This window comes from Pangasianodon hypophthalmus, chromosome 27, assembly GCF_027358585.1.
Source record: "Pangasianodon hypophthalmus isolate fPanHyp1 chromosome 27, fPanHyp1.pri, whole genome shotgun sequence".
Lineage (NCBI taxonomy): Eukaryota > Metazoa > Chordata > Actinopteri > Siluriformes > Pangasiidae > Pangasianodon > Pangasianodon hypophthalmus.
In genome coordinates, this window is record NC_069736.1 from 17,418,215 (window position 1) to 17,439,474 (window position 21,260).

The 21,260-nt window shown below is 41.0% G+C and overlaps 1 protein-coding gene across 2 annotated transcripts; it reads right to left on the reverse strand.

The window, feature by feature from the left end:
- Window positions 1–1,964: 1,964 nt before the first annotated feature.
- exoc3l2a (exocyst complex component 3-like 2a) lies at window positions 1,965–20,165 on the reverse strand. Of its 2 annotated transcripts, none has more exons than XM_026921718.3 (13): window positions 19,868–20,165; window positions 15,261–15,827; window positions 13,385–13,599; window positions 11,273–12,110; window positions 10,687–10,801; window positions 10,169–10,279; window positions 9,545–9,645; window positions 9,353–9,463; window positions 9,054–9,189; window positions 8,826–8,948; window positions 8,116–8,271; window positions 7,338–7,459; window positions 1,965–5,391 (listed from the first exon to the last, which is right to left on the reverse strand). In XM_026921718.3, the coding sequence occupies exons 2-13, from the start codon at window positions 15,773–15,775 to the stop codon at window positions 5,082–5,084; spliced, it is 2,853 nt and encodes a 950-aa protein (XP_026777519.2). In that variant the 5' UTR covers window positions 15,776–15,827; window positions 19,868–20,165; the 3' UTR covers window positions 1,965–5,081. The 2 variants fall into 2 exon arrangements, with proteins under 2 accessions (XP_026777519.2, XP_053086513.1); XM_053230538.1 differs by lacking the exon at window positions 19,868–20,165 and adding an exon at window positions 16,078–16,123.
- Between the last annotated feature and the right edge of the window lie 1,095 nt (window positions 20,166–21,260).

The window sequence follows — 21,260 nt, forward strand, 5'->3', positions numbered from 1 at the left end:
GTTTGTGCTTGTGCATACCAAGGAGTGTGTGTGTATATGTGTGTATGTGCTATTCTAGGACAGCGCTTTGTTACACATGAAAGCGGATTGCTGTGTGAGAGAGAGGATGTGGCCGCCTGCGCTGGTTTGTAAACTTGGCTCTGATCGGAGGATCCGTTTGGCACCTCACAGCACAACAGGAAACGCTCGTTTACCCCCTAAAACCCTTTCACTTCCCAAACCTCCTCCTACACACTAAACAAAAACTCTTTACCCCAAACACCCTGTTTACCCTAAAAAAGAACTTTCACCTAGAGAAGCACACCATGTTCCTCCTTACTATCTCTTTGAGCCAAATACGCAGTCCATCAAAAGAATTCTAGTATATTCTTAATCTCTTTTTTCTGTACCCCGAACACATCGTTTCCCCATAATATTCCTCCATGTCTCCAAAACAACCCTCAGGCCTAAACCACTTTTTTTTACAATAATTGTTTGGCCCAAACACCAAGCCAAAATCTTTAGCCAAAATACCACATTTGGTCATCGTAAACATCTGGATCAAACATCATGTTTGGACAAATTACCGCAAAAATCTCTTTTCATAAATACTGTCTGGCCCAAACATGTTGTTTGACCAAAATACCACATTTCCCACAATACGTGTCTGGCAAGAACACTCTGTTTATGATTTAGCTATGATAACAGTCTGGCCAAATCCTTTCTTTTCTGGCAACATATACCATTTCCTTATAATAATCATATTTCCCAAACACAGTGTTTAGGCGAAATTTCCCACTTCTTCATAAAAACCTTGATCCTGAACTACTTGTTTGGCACAAACACCCAATTCATTTATCATACCTTCTTGCCAAAACACTTTGTTTGGCCTAAGCACTGTATTTATCTATCATAAATATCTAGTCCAAAGACTTTGTTTAACCATTTCCCACATTAACTGTATGGCCAAAACTCTTTGTTTGGCCTAAATACACCATTTATCTATCATAACTGTCTGTGCAAAACACCTTTTCTGGCAGTATACACCATTTCCCCGTAATAACCATATGGCCCAAACACAGTGTTTAGGTGAAATTCACCTCTTCTTCATAAAAAACTTATAAACCCTGAACTACTTGTTTGGTCTAAAAACCTGATTTGTCTATCATAACTATCTGGCAAAAACAATTTGTTTGACCTAAATACCCCATTTATCTATGATAACTGTTCAGCCCAGACTCCCTTTCCTGGCAACACACCCCATTTCTTCATAATAACATTCAAATATTATTTAGGCAAAATACCACATTTGCTCATAGTAAACATCTGGATTAAACACCAAGTTTAAACAAGTTACCTCATTTTTTTATGAAAACTATCTGGTCCAAACACCTCATTTAGCCAAAACACTTGTCCTAAACACCCCATTTATCCACCATAACTGTCTAGTCAAAATACTTTGGCCTAAATACCCCATTTATGCATCATATCTGCCTGGCCCAAATGCCTTTTCTGGCAAAATACACCATTTCTCCATAATAACCACATGACCACAATGTTTAGGCAAAATTCCCCATTTCTTCATTAAAAAAACTTTAGATCTGGAATTTCTTGTTTAGTGTGGACACCCCAGTTATCTATCAAAACTATCTCTCCAAACCACTTAATAAATACCCAATTTATCTATCATAATTTTCTACCCAAAACACTTAGAAAATTAAGAACACTTAAGGGCTCCTCGGTTGTTCCTCTGAGGGAATTCGTAAATGTCCCATGTAGAAGCATATAATAGAGTGTTTCTCTCTCCAGAAAGATTCCACTTGAATGTATCTGGCCCAGACACCTCCCTATTATAACCACCCCAACACCCAAGAGCCACAAAACACACAAGGTTTTCTCTGTGCACAACTAATCTAGGATCAATTCCATTCAGATCCCAGTAAATACAGCAAGACTAATTCAGGAAAATAAAGACAGTCCCATAGTTTTTGTTTCGATACCCAGTCAATGGGTTTTTATTTCCACTGAAAATCTTTAACATTAGAATAATCCCATTTATGTTTCACATCACTTCAGTTCATATCTTTCAATTGATTTCACAAGAATTTCACAAAGAAACTGCACAAATAATTGAATAGATACAGTTCAAGACCAGCTATTGAGAAGGATGCTCATACTAATATGATTAAGTACAGTTACTGAAAATATTTCTTTAATAATAAAAAACTCTTTCTTTTGGACTATGGAGAGTCATTGTGCATAAAAATTAGGCTTGAATGTATATGATACACTTAATTTTTTCACCTCAGTACAGACTATAAAAAATCTTTCTTTAAGATTCTTGGCAATGGACACACAGTATTTCTGATTTATGAGTTGTTGCATCATTAAGCACAATCACAAGGAGATTAAAACTCTAACTGAAATTTGAAAGAAAGATCATACCTGAACCTCTAACACTCACAGAACCTAACCAAGCCTAGCTTAGAGAGCACTACGACCTCTTTTACTAAACACACTTGCTCTCAAAAACAGCATTACTACATCCTGTTTACTCTGATTTCTCACTCATGAAGCCATCACCTTCCTTATTACCGATTTTTATAACATCCTTATAAAGCAGAAGATGATCTAGTAAGACCAAATCACTTCTGCTCCAGTCTGACTGGTCCCTGTGGTTCTTCACCTTCACTCCAGGCTAAACATTACTCCACGCTAATGCACGAATCTCTTAATGTGATACTGAAAATCCCATCGTAAAGGTGCACACATGAACATCCAAAGCTAAATGACAATATTGTCACAAGTTGCCTGAGTTTTATGTGTTAAATCTTCAGAAAAGAGAAAGAATATGAATACTTAGGACACTGTTGCCACTGTTTATTCTCTCAGACTGTGTGATACGCACGTTCAAAAAAGATTTAGCCAAGTCTCCGAAAATGATTGTTGACAGCAAAATAGTGTCAAAAGCCAGCTTTACACTGTACGACAAAAATTATAAGTTGAGATCAGCGGTCTTAGAACGCACAATGTGCTCGTGTTAGCGGCGGGCGTTTTCGTGCCACTGCAACCAACCAAGATGGCTGACAGTTCTGGCAGTGTGGGAAATTTCTCACGCTGAGTGTGAGCGGTGCTTCGATGCTCGTCTAAAAGCCACCAATAGGAAGACACCAAACACACAGGACAGCTAAAAAAAACACGATAGTAGTGATGGTGAAAAACGTGAACAGAACATGCTACTGGCCACAATATATGTGTTTAAGCTAGCCCGTTATCTGCACGAGCTGATTTTCGGATACGATAATGATTGATGACGTAAGCAGAGTGTAGTCATTTTCTTTAAACATTATACTTCATAGTATAATCTCCAGATTTTATTGTGATTTCATATAGTGTGACTAGTAATAATCTTAAAAAACAGCAAAAATCGCACAGTCTAAAACCAACTTAAGTGCACTAGCTATGCAAGTTTTGATTTGTTTAGGCAATCAAACAAATCAAAACTCGAGTAGACAAGTTCGATCCTGGCAGTGACCCATATTCACACTTTCCATCTGTCACTGATTAATGGGATTGTGTGATAGCCTAGCTAGCTATTCAGGATAAACACTAACTATACACTGTATAACCACAATGTTTTCGACAGTAACTGCTCAAGCGTGTCTATATATAACGAAAAAAGACACTCCTCCAATAAAAAAAGTTTTCCATCTGATTTGTACACATTTGTGAACCAGTTCATCCGGAAATCACTTTTTCCTTTGACACATCCTATCTCTGAGAAGGATTAAGGATATCTTGTAAGCGATTACTTTTTTATAGGTTATTTATCCAGCAGTTTTAACAATGCACATGAGTATAAGTTAGATTAAAATGGGACAAGACCCTGTGTCTATTCACAAGCGCACTCCATTGTTTCGAGTGAACTGGAATAGGGCTCTGTTTCCACCGGAGGAACCATTAGCTGTGTCAGACAGAGGGACTGATGACTCGGCGGTCATTAAGTCTACTTCCTGTTAGCTGTGTGAATAATGGAGAGTACTTCCTGTTTGAATCCTCATGCCTCAAAGAAATGTGAGGGTCACATTTTTCTATTTCTTCCTGTGCTTGTCTTGTGGAACGCATGGATTTGACCAATACGAGCTGATTTGTGTCTTGTGTAGACATGTTGACTTGCTAAGCTACTCAATGCGTCGCTCGAATCATACACTGGTTACATATGTGTAATCTGTTTGGTTGCTCCATTCTGGAAGAAGCGCCTTATTAGCGACCAAAAAAGAAACCTTGTTCAGGTTCAGGACAGATTTCAGTGTCATTGTGTCATTTGTGGCAACTTTTAGCATGCTGCCTGTACACTACATTTGTTTATCTGCTATTTCTCGCTAGTTTATTGGCGTACCTGAGGATGGATCCTGAGATGCGGCTATTTTTCTGCTAAACAAGATAACTGAGGTTAACTAGCAGGCTAACACCTTATGCTGAAGTCGATTTACTTTAATTAGTTAGTAATATATAACTAGGGAACAACTTTTGGCAATCTACAAACACAAATCAGATTTTTAGCTAGCTATGAGACAAACAATTCACTTACATTTGGAGTGTTGTAACAGTTTTGTCTGCCTTGAAGGTTGAAACTTTTTAAAGAAGTTCAGTGAACAGAATTATGGGATTATTTAAAGCATGAAGGATGCATGCCCACCTTAAATTTGGCCAAAATAAGGAACTCTGGGAGTAGGGCTGTGCGATTTCTAAATTCTAAAGAGCCAGTTTGTGAGCCTATATATCATGATACATATTATGTTTTGGAGAAATGCCTTCACGAATGATATTTTTAGCTCATCTCACACCTACCTTGAGGGAAATCTACCATCCAAATGCCAAGTGCTAGCTGAAAATGCTGCCTACTCAAGCAGCTGTCTTCCAATTGGAACGCGATTGGAAATGAATTGGTTACTGGTTGATGAACTATGCATTATGTTGTGTAATGTTTTTATTTCTAGGCTGATTACTGGTTAATTTCTGTAACATTCTGACTTGGTGACTAGTTACTTCTTGACTTGTGTGACTGGTTATGATCTACTGTCTGACTGGTTAGTGAGATGTTATTGGTTCTCTTGTGTAACGTGTTCATTAGCATCATCTGCTCTCTGACTCGCACTCCTTTTGGGGCGTCTCCTGCGAGGCCGGGCGCTCGAAACCCACGATGACACTCTCAGTCCAAAACGGATCAGAACCAGTCCCAGGCAGGGCATGTCTGTTGCCACGGTAATCTCAGAGAACAAGGCATGGTCTCTGGAAACATGGGCGGGGCTATCGCTGGTCTCAAAGTCCCGGACAACGGCGAGAATCTCCTGACGTTCCGCTTGCTGGACCATCCCTCTGACGTTCAGTACAGCCGAGACATGCTTCCTCCTGAGAGAATAAAACAAATAAAATATTTTTTCTGTTTTTGTCTCACTGCTTCAATTTGTCTCGCTGTTATGTCTTCATTCATCAGCTCCTTCTCTCCTGATTCTCTAGGCTACTTCTGAAGAAGACGTGTTCTCACGTGCATGTCAGTCACAGTGAAGGAGGCGATTCTAACCACTATTTTTTCATGTTGTGCAAAATGTTTTATGTTGTGTCTCATCGATACAGCTCTACGTTTTATTAAATCAGCTGCTGGTGAACAAAAACTACAAAAATTAAAGGCTGACAGTCAGCTTGTAGTATCAGCATCTTTAAAGTAGTGGACGGAGATCTGCTCTTCTGGTCTGTATGTGATTATTCTGCTCAGGACAAAGCTGATCTGAGATCAGTGTTCTCACTCTGAGATGTCACTGAAAGTGTCAGAGTTTAACTGACAGAGACGGCCAACAACAGGAAGCGGTGACCATATGCAGGGGCACAGGCATGACTTTGATCTGTTTACACAGAACTGCCAAGTGTGTGTGTTTGTAGAGGGCCAGTGTCTTCACTGGAATGTTTTAGCATGAGTGTGTGTGTGTGTGTGTGTGTCTTTTTTGAGTGATGGCACCAGCGAGTCTCCTGTGACCTGGCAAGTACAGGAAGTAGTCCACAGCGACTTCCTGTTGGCTGAGCCCAGTTGTGCGTCAGCAAGCAGGAGCACTGCCAGCCAATGACAACACACACATTTATAAACACACATGAGGTTTTGTTCTGTCAGAATGGCCTGTTTGGAAGATTTATGGTGCATGTCAATCAAAGTGTCCCTGCGACCCTGTACGCTGAATAACAGGATCACGGAAGCGCTCGCACTATCTCTCTGTCTCTGTATGTCTTTCTCACACGTAATTCCTAACTCACGACTGTTTGATTCTCTCTCTTTTCGCACACACACAGGGCTGGTCTTCTAAAAGTTTAAATTGAATTTTCAAAGTTTGAAGTCTCTTAAAAATTACCTCACATACTCTTCAGAATAAATAAGACATCAGAGTTGAGTATTTTAGCATTTTTAGTGTGAGTAGTGCATTCACGGTTCCTGGACACTTTTTACACTCATCAGATGCTGATTTTTTAAAAAATGGCTCAGCTTGCCATCTGCTCAGCTCTGATCTGATGTGATGATGATTTATTGTACATCTTCCTGAAGGCTTATGTTTGCTAACTTTCTCCTGGCCAGTGTAATTCTATTTTCTAGAGTTACAGGAAGCGTTTTTTTTTTTTTCAAGCAGGTGTTCAGACTCATTTTTAACCAAAAAATGAAAACACACACTGGATTTAAGACTCTCAGTGCCCCGTCTTTTCCTCCCTTGTCGCCTCGTCTCGTGCCAACCGAGTCTCTGCGCTATTCACAGGGAAGTTGGCACCGAGGCACGTCACAAACCTCTGTCTCCATGGGGACTATTTTCGGCGAGACATTCTTAAGAGTTCAGGAAGGTGAAGGGTGTTGTGAAAAATAGCTGTTCTGCAGAGGCAGGAAGAGGCCGGGGTCGAGAGGTTCACTTATTCCTGAATGAAGTGCGTCTGTGACAGACAGAGTTCAGAGCCGCTCGTTTCCGTCTGCCAGCTCTGCACTTCATACAGCCATTATAAAAATGATGAAAGACTCAGGGTGTTAAGGGTCTGAAGAGATAACGCTGAGTAATGGGCCGTGTTTCTGCTGCAAGCTGCAGAGAAACGTCCTGTTCTGTGTGTGTGTGTGTGTGTGTGTGTGTGTGTGTGTGCAAGACTGACTCAACCTGACAGTCTCAGTGAAGGAGTGGCTTCTGCGTCTGTCAGTCTCAGTGAAGGAGGCGTGGCTACCAGTGGTTAAGTGATATTGTATTGAACTCTTGCAAGCTTTTCCTGATCGTTGGTCATGGATTGAACGAATATGTGTGTGTGTGTGTGTGTGTGTGTGTGTGAGTATTTCATACCGAATATCTGGGAACTCCTTCACCAGCACTCCCACCTCCATCTGAATAGAGGGTGTGTCCTCCAGGAGGATGATGTCAGCCAGGTGACCAATCACATTATCCAGCCAGGAACAGGTAGACTCCTGAGAGAGAGAGAGAGAGAGAGAGAGAGAGAGAGAATTAAAAATGAGACCATCAACACTGTAGATCTGTAGGCTGCTAGAATTCAAGAATTATTGATAAGCTTGAGTTGATCTCTCTCCCTCTGTCTCGGCTGTATCTTGTGCATTGGGAGTTTGGAGTTTGGAGTCCTGCGTTCCCGTACAGAGCTCCTCCGTTTCCGATTCTGACCCCTTTAAGCTACCCAGAGGAGTTTCACATAGGCATGAGCTATAAATATCCTCCAACACTCTCTCTCTCTCTCTCTCTCTCGTCCACACACTAAATATCCTCTGTGGAATTAAAAGCTTGTTTGGGCATTTCCACGAAAACAGTTCGAGCGACAGAAATCCTTCAAAGACAACGGGCAGGAAGTGCCCGAGCGGCCCACTTCCTGTTTTCTGTTAAGATGATGGACGGGTGATTTAAGTGCAGCACTGGACAGATAAGAATGGCGCTGCTCATGCAGACTAGCACAGGCATTCTGGGAAAAAAAGTCCAGCTGACTCTGGCTGTAATGTCGTTTCTCACATTTACAGTGAACTGTTGCTGAGATTGACAGAAAGTGTACAATAGGGTCAAGGGAACACAACGATCCATATACTTGTGTGTGTGTGTGTGTGTGTGTATGTGTGTATACCAGGTCTTTAAAAAGTGCTTTAAGCTGTCTGGCCTCGTCCTGCAGCCGGAATGCGAGCCTCTTCCTCATTTTGAGTGATGTGCAGATGACCCGCCCCCTCATGATGGAACGAACGTATTCCACCATGACCCGCCTGTGCACCTCATTCACCAGTGTCTGTCAATCAATCAGTTAAGAGTCAATGAGGCAATGAATCATAAAGTCAGTGGATCAGTGATTCAACAAGTCAGTGAGTCAACAAGTCAATGAGTCAATACATCAATGAGTCAACAAGTCCATGACTCAATACGTCAACAAGTCAGTGAGTCAATAGGTCAATAAGGCAACAAGTCAACGAGTCAAGTGGTCAGTGAGTCAATAGTCCAATGAGTGAACAAGTCAGTGAGTCAATATGTCAGTAAGTCAACAATTCAATGAGTCAGTAAGTCAGTGAGTCAGTGACTCAGTAAGTCACTAAGCCAGTGAGTCAACAAGTCAATGAGTCAATAATTCAACAAGTCAATGAGTCAATAATTCACCAAGTCAATGAGTCAATTCATCATGAATCTGTTTGATTGATTAATTGAATCAGTGAATCAAACAGATACAGTACATTACAATTTTTAGTGAGATATCCTGTTTATTGCCAGATGTTTTTCCATAGTGTTGTAGCTATGAATTTTTAACATTACATTGAGAAAAATCCGTGTGTGTGTGTGTGTGTGTTGTACCTGATAGGGAGGACAGTCCATCCTGCGGAACTTTTTAAAGTGCTGTTTGATGGAGGCCTCGATGCTCTCATACGCCTCTGTGTTGTTCAGCCATTTCTTTCTGAGCAGTTTATCAAAGAAGGGCTACAGGGCAGAGAACACACACAGCTACAGGGCAGAGAACACACACGCACAAAAAGGCATGCACAAAATCATATTCACATGTGTGTGTGTGTGTTTAAATCTTACCCTAATGTTTTCGAACAGTCTGTCGCTGAGAACTCGTACAGACTGGTTGATGATGCGTTCGAGTGATGAGTGCGCTCTGTGCGAGGAGTCTTCACTGCCGAGGGGGTCACACTGCCTACAGCGCTCCACAAAGCTCCTACACACACATGCACACACACAATACACAATACAATTCACAGATTACACTACATTTGAAATCACTTCCAGTGACAGTGTGTGTGTGTGTGTTCGTGTGCGTGTGTTTGGTTTTGTTTGTAGATAATGGAGATGTGTGTATTCAGGAGAGCTCCTGAGCTGACCTGAAGGGAGGAACGCAGTTGGCCAGAGCGATAGTGCGGGACACGTAACCGTCAGCTCGATCCCCAAACTCCGCCTGAGTCTCGTGGAACATCTCCACCTTTCTCTGGAAACTAAACACACACAAAAATGACTGTCAAAATAACAATAACAATAGCCATCATCATCATCCTCATCATCATCCTGATCCTCACCTGTGGAGGAAGTCGGCTAACCCTTTGAGAGTGCACCGGGCCACTCGAGCTCCCAAAGGCTGACTGACACCCGTCGATCTGTCCAAGTCCACCTTCAGCCTCTGACAACACACACATACACACCACACACACACCACAGAATCATCTTCATGTACGAGTGATTATTTACACTAATAACAATGTCTGATTAATCACGACAATAATAAAGCCCGATCGATCATGGTAAAACAAAGTCCCATCATTCATGGTAATAAAAATGTCCAATAACTCACTCTAATAGCAATGTCTAATCACTCACGGTAAAATAATATCTGATCACTCACACTAATAATGTAGTCCGTTCACTCACACTAATAACAATGTGTCCTATTACTCATGCCAATAATAATGTCTGATCACTCACAGTAATAATAATATTAAAAAAAGCACTGCTATTTGACTTTTGATGCTATGTCAGAACCAAGCTAACAATAGCGTACCTCCCCATAAGAATAAAAACACTAACAAATGGGCAAATTACACACTAATGAAACAGTCTAAATAAATACATTGCACAAGTTGCAACAGCAATGTTTAGCTAGATATGCACACACTCACACACATGTACAGGTGTGTGTGTGTTACCTGTATGATTGAACGTGCAAGGCCGGACTGGTACTCCTCAATGTGTAAAGTCTGAGTCCATCGCTTCTCCTCATCCTCCAGAACCTGAGAGAGCTCCATAGTTACCTTATCCTAAACACACACACGCACACACACACAGACACAAACACAGTGATTTAGTGTAATTAATTACAATCTCTACATAATTGCTGTAAAGCTCCCAGCACTTAATGTTAACCTCGTAATGCACCATGGAGACTGTAATTACATATTAGCATTAGCTTTAGCACTGATGCTTCCTCTCATTAGCTTAAACTAACACACACTAAAGCTAAATGTACAACACACTGTCCATGGTACTGAACTGAGATATCCATTCTACTTTGGATTTGTATATATATATATATATATATATATATATATATATATATATATATATGTACACACACACACACGTGTGTGTTAGTGTCTCTGTTTGTATGTGTACACATTTAGTGTGTACACTGAATGTGTGCGTGTGTGTGTGTGTGTGTATATACCCAGACGGTGTCGAGACACTCCTGTTCCAGTCTGTCCATGACCTCGGCAGGAAGCAGTGGCTCGAGAGTTCCACAGTCTATAGACCCCATAGCACCCACCGTGCCCAGCACGTCCCTGCAACACACCCCTACAGTCAGCCGGAATGGTACAGCCCAGCATTGACAAGTTGTGTAAATGTGTAGGTGTGTGTATACTCTGGTTATATAGAACTCTAAATATAGGAAATTGACTATGTGTTATATTTGAAATGGTATGTATTTTATTTTCAGAAATGCTTAAAGGTGCAGTCTGTCATTTTTAGGAGCCCAGACAGTTTCTATTTCCACTAAATGACCCAACCACTGCATTAGCTGCTTTTTAGAGAAGAGAGAAAAACTGGGCAGATCTGTTTTAGCCGGGGGCAGGGCTTATTTCTGGACCAGAAAATGTAAAAATAATTCTGAAATGAATGAAGTAGCCTCATCCACTGCGCAGTAATTTTGCAAACCAGTTTTTGAAACACTTTTAAAAGTCACAGACTACATCATTAACGTGTTGTTAGGGATCTATTTATGGGGATCTATTCAATGGTAGGTGAAGGTCTACCTGTTGTAGATGTTGTAGACCCAGTCGAGCAGTGAGTAGATATCGGTGATCTGCACTTGCCCTGCAGTGATGGCTCGGAGACGTTTGGCCACGCCTCTGTGGTAGCTCTGCATGTATACCTGAAACACGGAGAACTCCTTTGGATACACTCCTACCACGTTCCTCCTTGCCGCGTCCATGTCTTCCACCACTCGGCCTCTTAGCCGATCCAGGAACGTGCCCATCTGTCCTGCTGTGATACCCCCAGGCTGTGGCAGTGACCAATCAGCAGCCTCTCCCACTGCCTCTGCCCACTTTTGCCTCAGCCTCCGGGGACGTTTGGTGGAACGGACGCCCTCGAACAGGTTGGACTGGGCCTCCTGGCGCTGGTCAGAGTGGGCCCTCTCACGCAGGTCTGACTGGGCTTTCTCATGCAGGTCAGGCTGGGCCCCATCACGGAGCTCAGACTGAGCCTCCTGACGCAGGGCCCAGACGCGGTCAGCGTGCTCCTCCTGCTGGATCACAAGCACGACTAGGCCGAGCTGGGGGCCGGCACATGGTTGCCGTAGTGACTCACGCACCACATCCCACATCTCTCTCTGCAGCGCCTCGTAGAGCAACTCAACATCTTTAACTTTCCTCAGGCTCGCGTCCCAGGCGCTTGGAGTCTCGTCATCGCACTGGCCTGGCAGGGGGAGCCACAGAGGGGAGGACGGAAGGGGAGGGGTTGTAGCAATGGGTGTGGTGGGCGGGGTTTGCAAAAGGGTGGGGTCGAGTTCACACTCTCTCTCCAGCTCTTGGATGTGGGTGTCGGCCAGCAGGAGGTCTCTCTGATTCACCAGCTGCAGGATTTCAAGGACTGACCAGAGGAGAGAAATAATTTTAGAAATGTCTATAAAACTACATTTCTACGCCCTTTAACCATTTCTGAGTAGCACCTGGCCCTCAAACATCATTTTATGATTTCAAAAAATTAATAAGGTTTTCTCAGCTAAGTGCTGGAGCTACAAGGCTAATGTAGCACTTTTTAAAGATGCACTCTACAGCTTTATGTATAATATAACTTCCATTATTTGCTAGCTACATTAGCTTCATAGCTTCAAAGTAAAACTAAAGCAGCAAACGTCAGACATCAAATATGTCTTGGTTGATTGAAATGTTCTGGTACATTTGATTTCATGTCTTGAAATAATGTAAATTAAGACCCACTCTGTTGTGTCCAGTGTGTTCAGAATGTGAGAAATGCATTATGTACTGTGTGAAAGTGTGTTGTTTTGTCATTAAGGGTGTTCTTGCAATTAGAACACTCTGAGCGTTGACGCAGCTTCTGGCGAGAGTCTTATCGGAACAAATCCGCAGCGCAGTGAAAGTACGTCGTTTCCTGGTTTTCGCGGTTGATTGCCAATGACTCAGAGGGACCCTAAGACCTCGAGCTACTTATTAAGAGCAAAGCATTGTGGGTGAGGCGATGAAGTCTCCGGCTGTAGACGGAACAGACTTCCGGCTTGTTAGCGATCCGAGCACACATCGATGGGCTGCCAATAAAGGGATCAGGGTTCACAGGTGTACAAACTTCTGCTCATGTAATTCAGTTCTGTTTAAGCATTCAGGCCAGCGCTCTTTCTGTCTCACTCGGATGAGGAAGAAAAGAAAGCGTCAGTGGGGTCAGGACCTGGTGCTTGTTCATTCTGATGTGCTGACTACAGAACAGCGATGTAAACAGGCTGAGGAAAGACGAGGGTCAGGTCTTATACATGTTCTCGCTCATGACGTTCTCTCAGTGTCCTCGTAAATTACACAATGTCCACGCTAACCCAATTATAGTCAATCATGTTTTGATACTTAGCAAATTTAGCTTCGTAGCTTCCATAAAAAACTAGCTATACCAACTACAAATGTAGTTTTTAACCCTTCCGATTTATAAAAAGTTTCCATCCACGTGGACGGCTTTTTCAAATACATCTTTATCCATACAAAAACACAAAAATGATTTTTTTTAAAAATGCTCACATGAGCACACCAGCCAACTAAATGTCATAAAGTGCTATGTCAAACGCCTGAAGAATAACATTAAGAGCTGCGTACTGAGCAGGAGAAAAGGCACAAAACACCAACATGGACAAAGGTTCTCACCTGAGAGCGGCTCCCTGCGTTTGATGGGCGTCTCTTCCTCTGGGTTCTCCCGCTCGGCCTCCTGGGAGTCGCGGCTGGTGAGCGAGTCTCCGCGGAGTTTGCTCAGGCTGCGCAGGAACGAGGGTCGACGGTCAGCGTCCTCGTCATCCTCACCATTCACCTCCCCCTCGGGGAGACTCTCCCTCCGCTCGCTCTTCTTCCTCCGCCCCGCCAGCCTGGACAGAGGGAACAGATGAAGGGAAAAGGTGAGGTGAAGTCAACAGTGTAACAAGTATCACACGTGCAACAGCACAATTGTGGAACGTCATATGACGTTAAAGGTGATAGAACACTCCAGTGCGAGGGTTCAGTTCGCTATGGGAAGCTGCCTCTGTAACAGTTTAAGAGTGGAATTGTTTGGCAAACGATCTGACTTACACAATGTTCTCCTTTCCCCCAAATGTAGTCTAGCAGCCAAGGCATATTTGGTGTCCAAGTGTGTTTCTCTGGTTATGTGCCGGAGCGATGAGTAATGAAAGTCTGTCTCATCCAAAATCTTTTATTTTTGCCTCAAACTCTTCAATTTCTTCACCATGTAGTTAAACATTGTAATATTATAAAGACCGCTATCTTGGACATCTTGGAATTTGTCATCATTCCACTCTCCTAACTCTCTCCTTCCTTTTAGAAGGCATGATAATATAATTTCACTTTGAACTAATGACACTTTAAACTTAAAGGTGCGGTTCGTTATTTTTTACATTGCATACTGACCTGTAACAATCATATCATTTCAAAGAGACCTTACAAAAACAGTGATGTGCAACATTACCGCATTTTAAATCTGACTTTTTTTTTTAAATTTAAGCTTCTGTTTAAAATTTTCAGGCCCAGAAATAGGCTCAGCCACCTTAAGGAAAACAGCTGCTGGACACTTCCTCGTTTTCTGTAAAAGCCAGCTCACGAGGGATATACAGTTTAAACAGCGGGGGCGGGGCCAGACGAGGACAAGCAGAAGACGTGGCAGTGTTTTTATTGTAATTGCAATTCACGTTGCAGTCAACAGAGAGCACTAAACATTACAAACTGCTGCTTTAATTTTTTTAAAATTAGCTATTTTACAAAATCCTTTGAGGTTGATTTATGTACATTTATTTCAGCCTGATCTAACACATTTGTAAGTTAGTTTGAAGAAAGAATGATGTGTTATAAACGCTGTTATTAAATACGGAGGAAGGAGAACTGAAAGAGTAAAAATGGACCCGCATTCTTTCTCATTACATCAGCACTCCCAACATAACTCTCTCTCCACTTACACAGATCTATAACTCTATATATTTTTTTTTAATTTCATCTGCTCTCTCCAGGAGTGTTTCCCGAGGCGTGTGTTCTTTAGCCAGTTTCCTGAATAACTCCATAAGAATTAATTAAGCAGCGGTAGGGGTGAACGGACATGACCTGAGCGTTTCATTGTGTACCTCCTGCGAAACGGTTTTCTGTGTATTATAAATAAACAAACGGATGTGTGTTTGTGTGTTTACGATGGGAGAGAGACACAGCCCACTGCACCAGGGGAAACAATGTACCTGGTATTAATAGAGCCAATCTTTCCACACAGACCTACCACACACACACAATCAGCACTAAACAAGCTAATTATAAACAACCATGATACTTACATTATGTGGTGCTAATGACGCCTCCATTTTAAGACATTTTTTGAAACGTCAAAAAGTCTTATCAGAAAGGTGGTTGATCAGCTATGATATTTACGGTGTCTGAAGTTTGCTTCTTTAGTTTTCCACTACAGAAAACTAAAGACAGTCACCCAAATTCTTTTCCGTAAACACACACACACACACACACACACACGTTTTTAAATAAATGATTCACTGACCTCAGCAAGGTCATGATCTCCTCAGATGGTCTCCTATGATTCTTCTTCTTCTTCTTCTCCTTCCCGGTAGTGGGCGTGGCCGGCAAGGTGTTGCTCCACACGTTTCGTCCAGTCATGCGCAGCCCCTTGCTCAGTTTTCCCAACGTCTTCAGCGGTGACGAGCCACAAATGCGCTCCAGAGTCCCTCTCAGAGGAGAGCTGCCCTTTGACCTGTCCGTGATCTTCAGCCCTCCATGCAGCTCCGCGTTCACCTCGTTCTCCAGTGCCTCGCCATCACGTGACAACTTCGTCAGGCCCCGCCCTCTCTCCCATACCCCGCTTTCTTCCTCATTCCAACCCACGTCTAGGTCCATGTCGTCGAAGGGGTTGAGGCTGGACGGCGGAAGGATGAGCTCGCCGTTGCCGTGGTTACTCTGTAGCATTGTTTCACTGTTGTCATGGTTATTCTTGAGCATCACATCACCATTGCTGAGGTTACTCCTGGACCTCCCTGGGAGCTTCTTCAGGATGGGCATGTTGGCTCTAGAAGGGTTCAACACTGGGAAACAAAATGGCCGTGGGATCGTCCTGTCAACAAACAGAGCACACAGACACCAAATTTAGAAATTTAGCACTTAAGTCAAACGCATCCTTTGTTGTCTTTGATATCTAAACAAATGCATTTGATTGGAAATCATGAATTTGTGCTCTCAAAATAGGAACACAACCAATTTTGACACTATTCAAGTGGTTAACGCCAGGTCAACAATGTTTCTAGGCACCTTTAATATATAGATTCCCAGCATTTAAGCTAGGTAACAACTCTGATAGCACATACCTACATCACTAAAGATCCAGTGACAGTAGGAGCAGTGGGACAGAACTATCAGAAACAGAAATATTGGTTATTGACTAATATTTGGCTCTGTACTACTACAATTACACCAGGTACACTTAGCTCTAACTGCTAACTAACCGTCCATAGCCATTACCACTGTATCACAATGATGTACTTGAAGCTATCATAAACATTTTTGATTTAAGATTAAAGTCACCAACAGCACAAGGATGAAACATGGAGTTCATGTGGAATCTTCTAGTAAACACAGTGAAAACATGACCATGTCTGAATGTAGCATGATAGCAGAACTAGCAGTTGCTAATTTATTGTTCAAGCGTTTACCTGAACAAGTTATATATTAGAGAATAAGACTTGGTAAGAATAAGCAGCCGTGTGGGTGTGTGTGTGTCTGTCTGTCTGTCTGTGTGTGTGTTTGTGTGTGTGTTTGCTTTGCTTGGCATGAGCACTAGTGTTTGTTGAATTAGTGCCGTGTTTTCACTGCGGGGTCTGGAGGTATATCCTCTTCCAATATTTTTATCTTGAATAGGAAACCTGATTCATAAATATTGTATGCCTGAGAGGAAAGTGCTGTTTATTTCTCTGGTAATATGTGTGTTTTAAAGGCAGTTTTATATAAACAGCAAATGGGAAAAACTGTGTTTTGTTTGGCCCGGCTGCTGTGCAAGTTCTTCGGGTCAACCGATAAAGCTGAACAATTACAGAGGAGAACTTGTAAAGCTAGGTAACAACATGAAATATGAAATACTGGTAGCTTTATGCTATTAGAGATGAAGGTTCATTAAAGCTACCTAGCTTGCTTTGAAAAAATCCTGTGTGAATAAATAAACTAGCTAAGCTTTAAAACAAGGAGCTGTTTCGGAGTATGTTAGCTAAGCAGAAATACCAAGCTAGCTAAGAACACCGTAACATAAGAACTTAAATATAATACCTATAGACGTGTATTATAGCTAAAATAGTGAATGATGTTAAAAAATAAAGTTAATAAAATGTGTTACTCTTGGTCATTAATTCATTTCTTGCATTAGCAGGCTCATTAGCATGCTATTTGTGTTTGAGGACATTTTTCTACAGATTCCGATGAATGCCTGAGTTTAATGCTATGTTTAGCATTAGCATTCAGCTTTAAGGAGTTTCCACAACAATTGAGGGAAAATTCTTCCTAGTTAAGTAAAAATAAGTATTTTAAGTATAATTCATTTTAACCCACAATCCTGCCTGAAAATTTGACCACTGTCTGAGTAGATAAACGTAACTAACTAGCTAGCTAGCTTGCTAGTTCACTGCTATAAAATAAAATTCTTGGTTTATGTGGGTTTGAGGATATTTTTTTGATTAGCTTTCAGCTTTAAGGCAATTGAATGACATTTTTCAGGGAAAACCTTCTTACCTAATGTAAAAAAAAAAAAAGTATTAAATAATTAAAGTGGCTATATTAATCATTTTAAGCCATCATCCTCCCTGAAAATTTGATGCTAAATGCAACTAACTAACTAGCTTGCTAATTAGCTGCTATCACTCAAGATAAACTATTAAATAAGGTATAAACTCATAAGATGTAAACTGGGAGGAGTCTTTAAGGAGGCCACGATCGTTAGAACACGAGTATAGATGATGATAAAGAAATAAAATGAATAAAAAAATGAAAAATGATGCACAGTGCTAATATTACTGGACTTTGACCCATTTTTTCCTCCATCCAGTCCTATAGAGCCTAAGAAAAAAACACCTATGACGTGTGTGTGTGTGTGTGTGTGTGTGTGTGTGTCAGGACATCTGTGAAACTTAAACATGTTGTGCAATTACTACATTAACAACACACACTCTGTAACACACACACACACGTATTCATTCACACACCTGTTCGTGCAGGAAGGTCTCTCCCTAGCAGATGAAGTGTCAGCATGTGGATGTTCATACATGTGTCAACACCCACACATTTTTTCCCTCAGCACACACACACACACACACACACACACACACACACACGGTTTTTCTTACTATCCTTATGAGGACCTTCCAATAATACTATAGCTGATTAATGGTATGCTGCACCTAAATCTATTCTGAACCTTAATCTCAGTACCTTTTCCTGCTTTTTTTAGTTTTTTACAATTAAAGTTGCAATTTTCATTAAAAAACAAACAAAAAAGCAGTTTTCCTTGTGGGGATCAGCCAAATGTCCCCACAAGATCAAAACTCTCAGATCTTTGTGTGGTCCTCACCAAGATATAAAAACACCCCATACGCCCCCCCAAACACACACACACACACACACACACACTCAGACAGACACAGGGCATGTCACAGGGAGCAGTGTGTGTGCCCGGTGACGCTGACAGGTTCATGGTGTGTGGCTCACAGAGTGTGTGTTAGTAAACACGGGGACTTCAGGAAGCACAGTGGAACGAGACACGTATAAAGTTATATAACCAACACAACATAAAAAGGGATGAGACAAAACCTCACGTTAACACACACACACACACACACACACACGTTTAAAGACGAAGCGGGTGTGTGAGAGTGTAAAAAAACACGAAAAGTCATGGCCCAAAGTTATCTCCACTTAGATTCCTGTTAAATTGTTGCTCAGTACTCTTCTATTGATTTATAATAAATTTCCACTGTATGAGTTCCGTGTAAAAGGTTGTGCCCCCAACCCCCCCATATGGGTTCTGGGTGAAAGAAGAATAACCAACCTCGGTTTTACAGTTTATCTACAAAAAAAAAAAAAAAATCCAAGATGCTAAAAATGAAATGTGGACATTCTGCAACAAAATAACCGAGTGTTAGTGCAGATTATTACTAAACCCGAGCCAAATCCTAACTGTATACTCTAATGTTAATTTATTAACCGTAAAAGTAATATTACATACTAATAAAGTACTGTTTTTTTTTACACCGATCCAGGATCAGCAACAATGACCTAAATCTTATTTAACTGTTATACAAGAACAATAGCACTGACCTCAGATCAGCAGCACCTGCCGTTTTTTTTTCAAATGAGCCAAAAACGATTGAACCGAATCAGTCAGCGAATTATATTTGAAAAATTGTAGCAGCAGATAAATTTCATCTAAATCTGAAATATTAGCTTCTTCAGAAACTTAGTGCTGTTCTGTTTCAGGAGCATCCTGTTGCTTTTGTAAGTAGAAGTGGTTTCTGTTAATCTGTTTTTATTATTATTATTATTATTATTATTAATAATAATAATAATAATAATAATAAGGTGTTGTGCTAAATTATTTCGATTACATTTGAAAATTTTAGGTAAATCAGTGTGATTCTGCCCTTGTGTGTGTTTTTTCTGTAATCTTCCACAATATCTTCATGTTATCATGCAGTGGTTTTGTTCTGGAGTGTGGAGAATGTTCCACAATGTGATGTCACTCTTACGGATTAGCTAATATTTCAAACTATTCATGGTTTCTTAAGACTAACATTATTATATATTCTATTCAGTATCTTTATTAAAAGTGTAACTGAGGCAAGGACTAGACTTAAATTGCTTCAGTGACACTGAACGATTAACCACCAAACCTGAAGCTTATCATGGAAAGAAATTTGACAATAAAACACATTTAATGAAATACTATGAAGCAAAAGTTTACACACCTGCATGGAAGTTAAACATTTTCCATCCTGCAGCTTTAAAAAATTAACATTCGAACACTTTCATCAGTTGTAGTTAATTTATCGATGAAAAATTATTCACTTATTCATCATGTACACACACACACACATACACACATGCTCCCGGTCTTACCTTCAGCTCCAGTGGACAGGCGCTTCACTGCTGTGCCATTCCAGTGTGTGAGGGTCCACAGAAGCAGCGAGGGTGTGTGTGTGTGTGTATGTGTGTGAGTGTGTGTGTGTGTTTCTTTTTCAGAGATGCCAGACAGGTCTGATGGAATGTCGGCCACCGGCACTTCATTTGCTACCAGATGCTGATGTGTTATCCTGAGGAAACAGAGGCACCCTCCCTAAACAAACACACACACACATACACACACAATACACACACACATAATACACACACATACATAATGCACACACAGACTCAGCTACATGAACAGTGCCGATGTGAACTTCATGGTCAATTCAGAATTTTTGTTCAGTTTTCTTTCTGTCACTTTCTATCATTCTATTTCCACTGAATTCTGGATTCTGATTGGTCAGAAGGTGTTGATTAATTTTCTACAGCAGCTTTGCGCTCATTCTAACACGCTATTGTTTCAATAGTAACAATGTACACAGGAAGTTCTATGATGAACACTTCATATAATCTACAGTTAATAATAAAAAAACAGATTTGTGTTGTTGTTTAACAAAGACAACATATAATTGTTGATAAGATGAAGTTTTCTGTAAGAAGATGTTTATTCAACATTTATGGAAGGAGTCTCCAGTATTAGCATTTTTTTTTATTTATTAACATCATGAGAGAGAAAACAGAGAGGCTGGTGAGGGAGTCACTTTTTAGAGCTGCTAAAATGTAAGCGAGAACAGGAACCAACTTGTTCCTCGATGTTCCACATCATTAAATGTAACTATAAATGGATAAAACAAATGGTGTGTCATTCTTCAATAAATGAAAAAGTCGTAATTGTTGGTAAATTTCTGTGCTAAAAGAAGATAAAGGACTTCAGGATGTTCTGTTATAGGAAGATAATCAACTTCATGGTGGTAACAGTAACTCCACTTCATCACACCACCCCGTCGTTGATTATTTTCCCATGACAACATGCCTCATCGTGTTTTAGTCTTTACTTAACTTTCGGTTCCATTTTTCACTGTTGCGGTTAGCCCTCGGATCTGTTCGGCACTTGATGTGATTTAGCATCTGGTTCCCTCTGATATTGTTTCATTTTTCTTTCAGTTCCTTTTAAATTTGGTTCAAAGACAACATATAATTGGTGATAAGATGAAGTTTTCTATAAGGAGATGTTTATTCGACGTGTACGGATGGAGTCTCCAGTATCAGCAGTAAAGCTGTGCTTTTTTTGTCTTAATATCAAGAGAGAGAAAACAGAGAGGCTGGTGAAAGGACCATTTTTAGTCCTGCTATAACGTAAGCGAGAACAGGAGTCTCCAGGAGTCTTAGAAAAAGCAGAGAGTTGAGAGCTCTTTAAGGATTTAATACATAAAACAGTTCTACT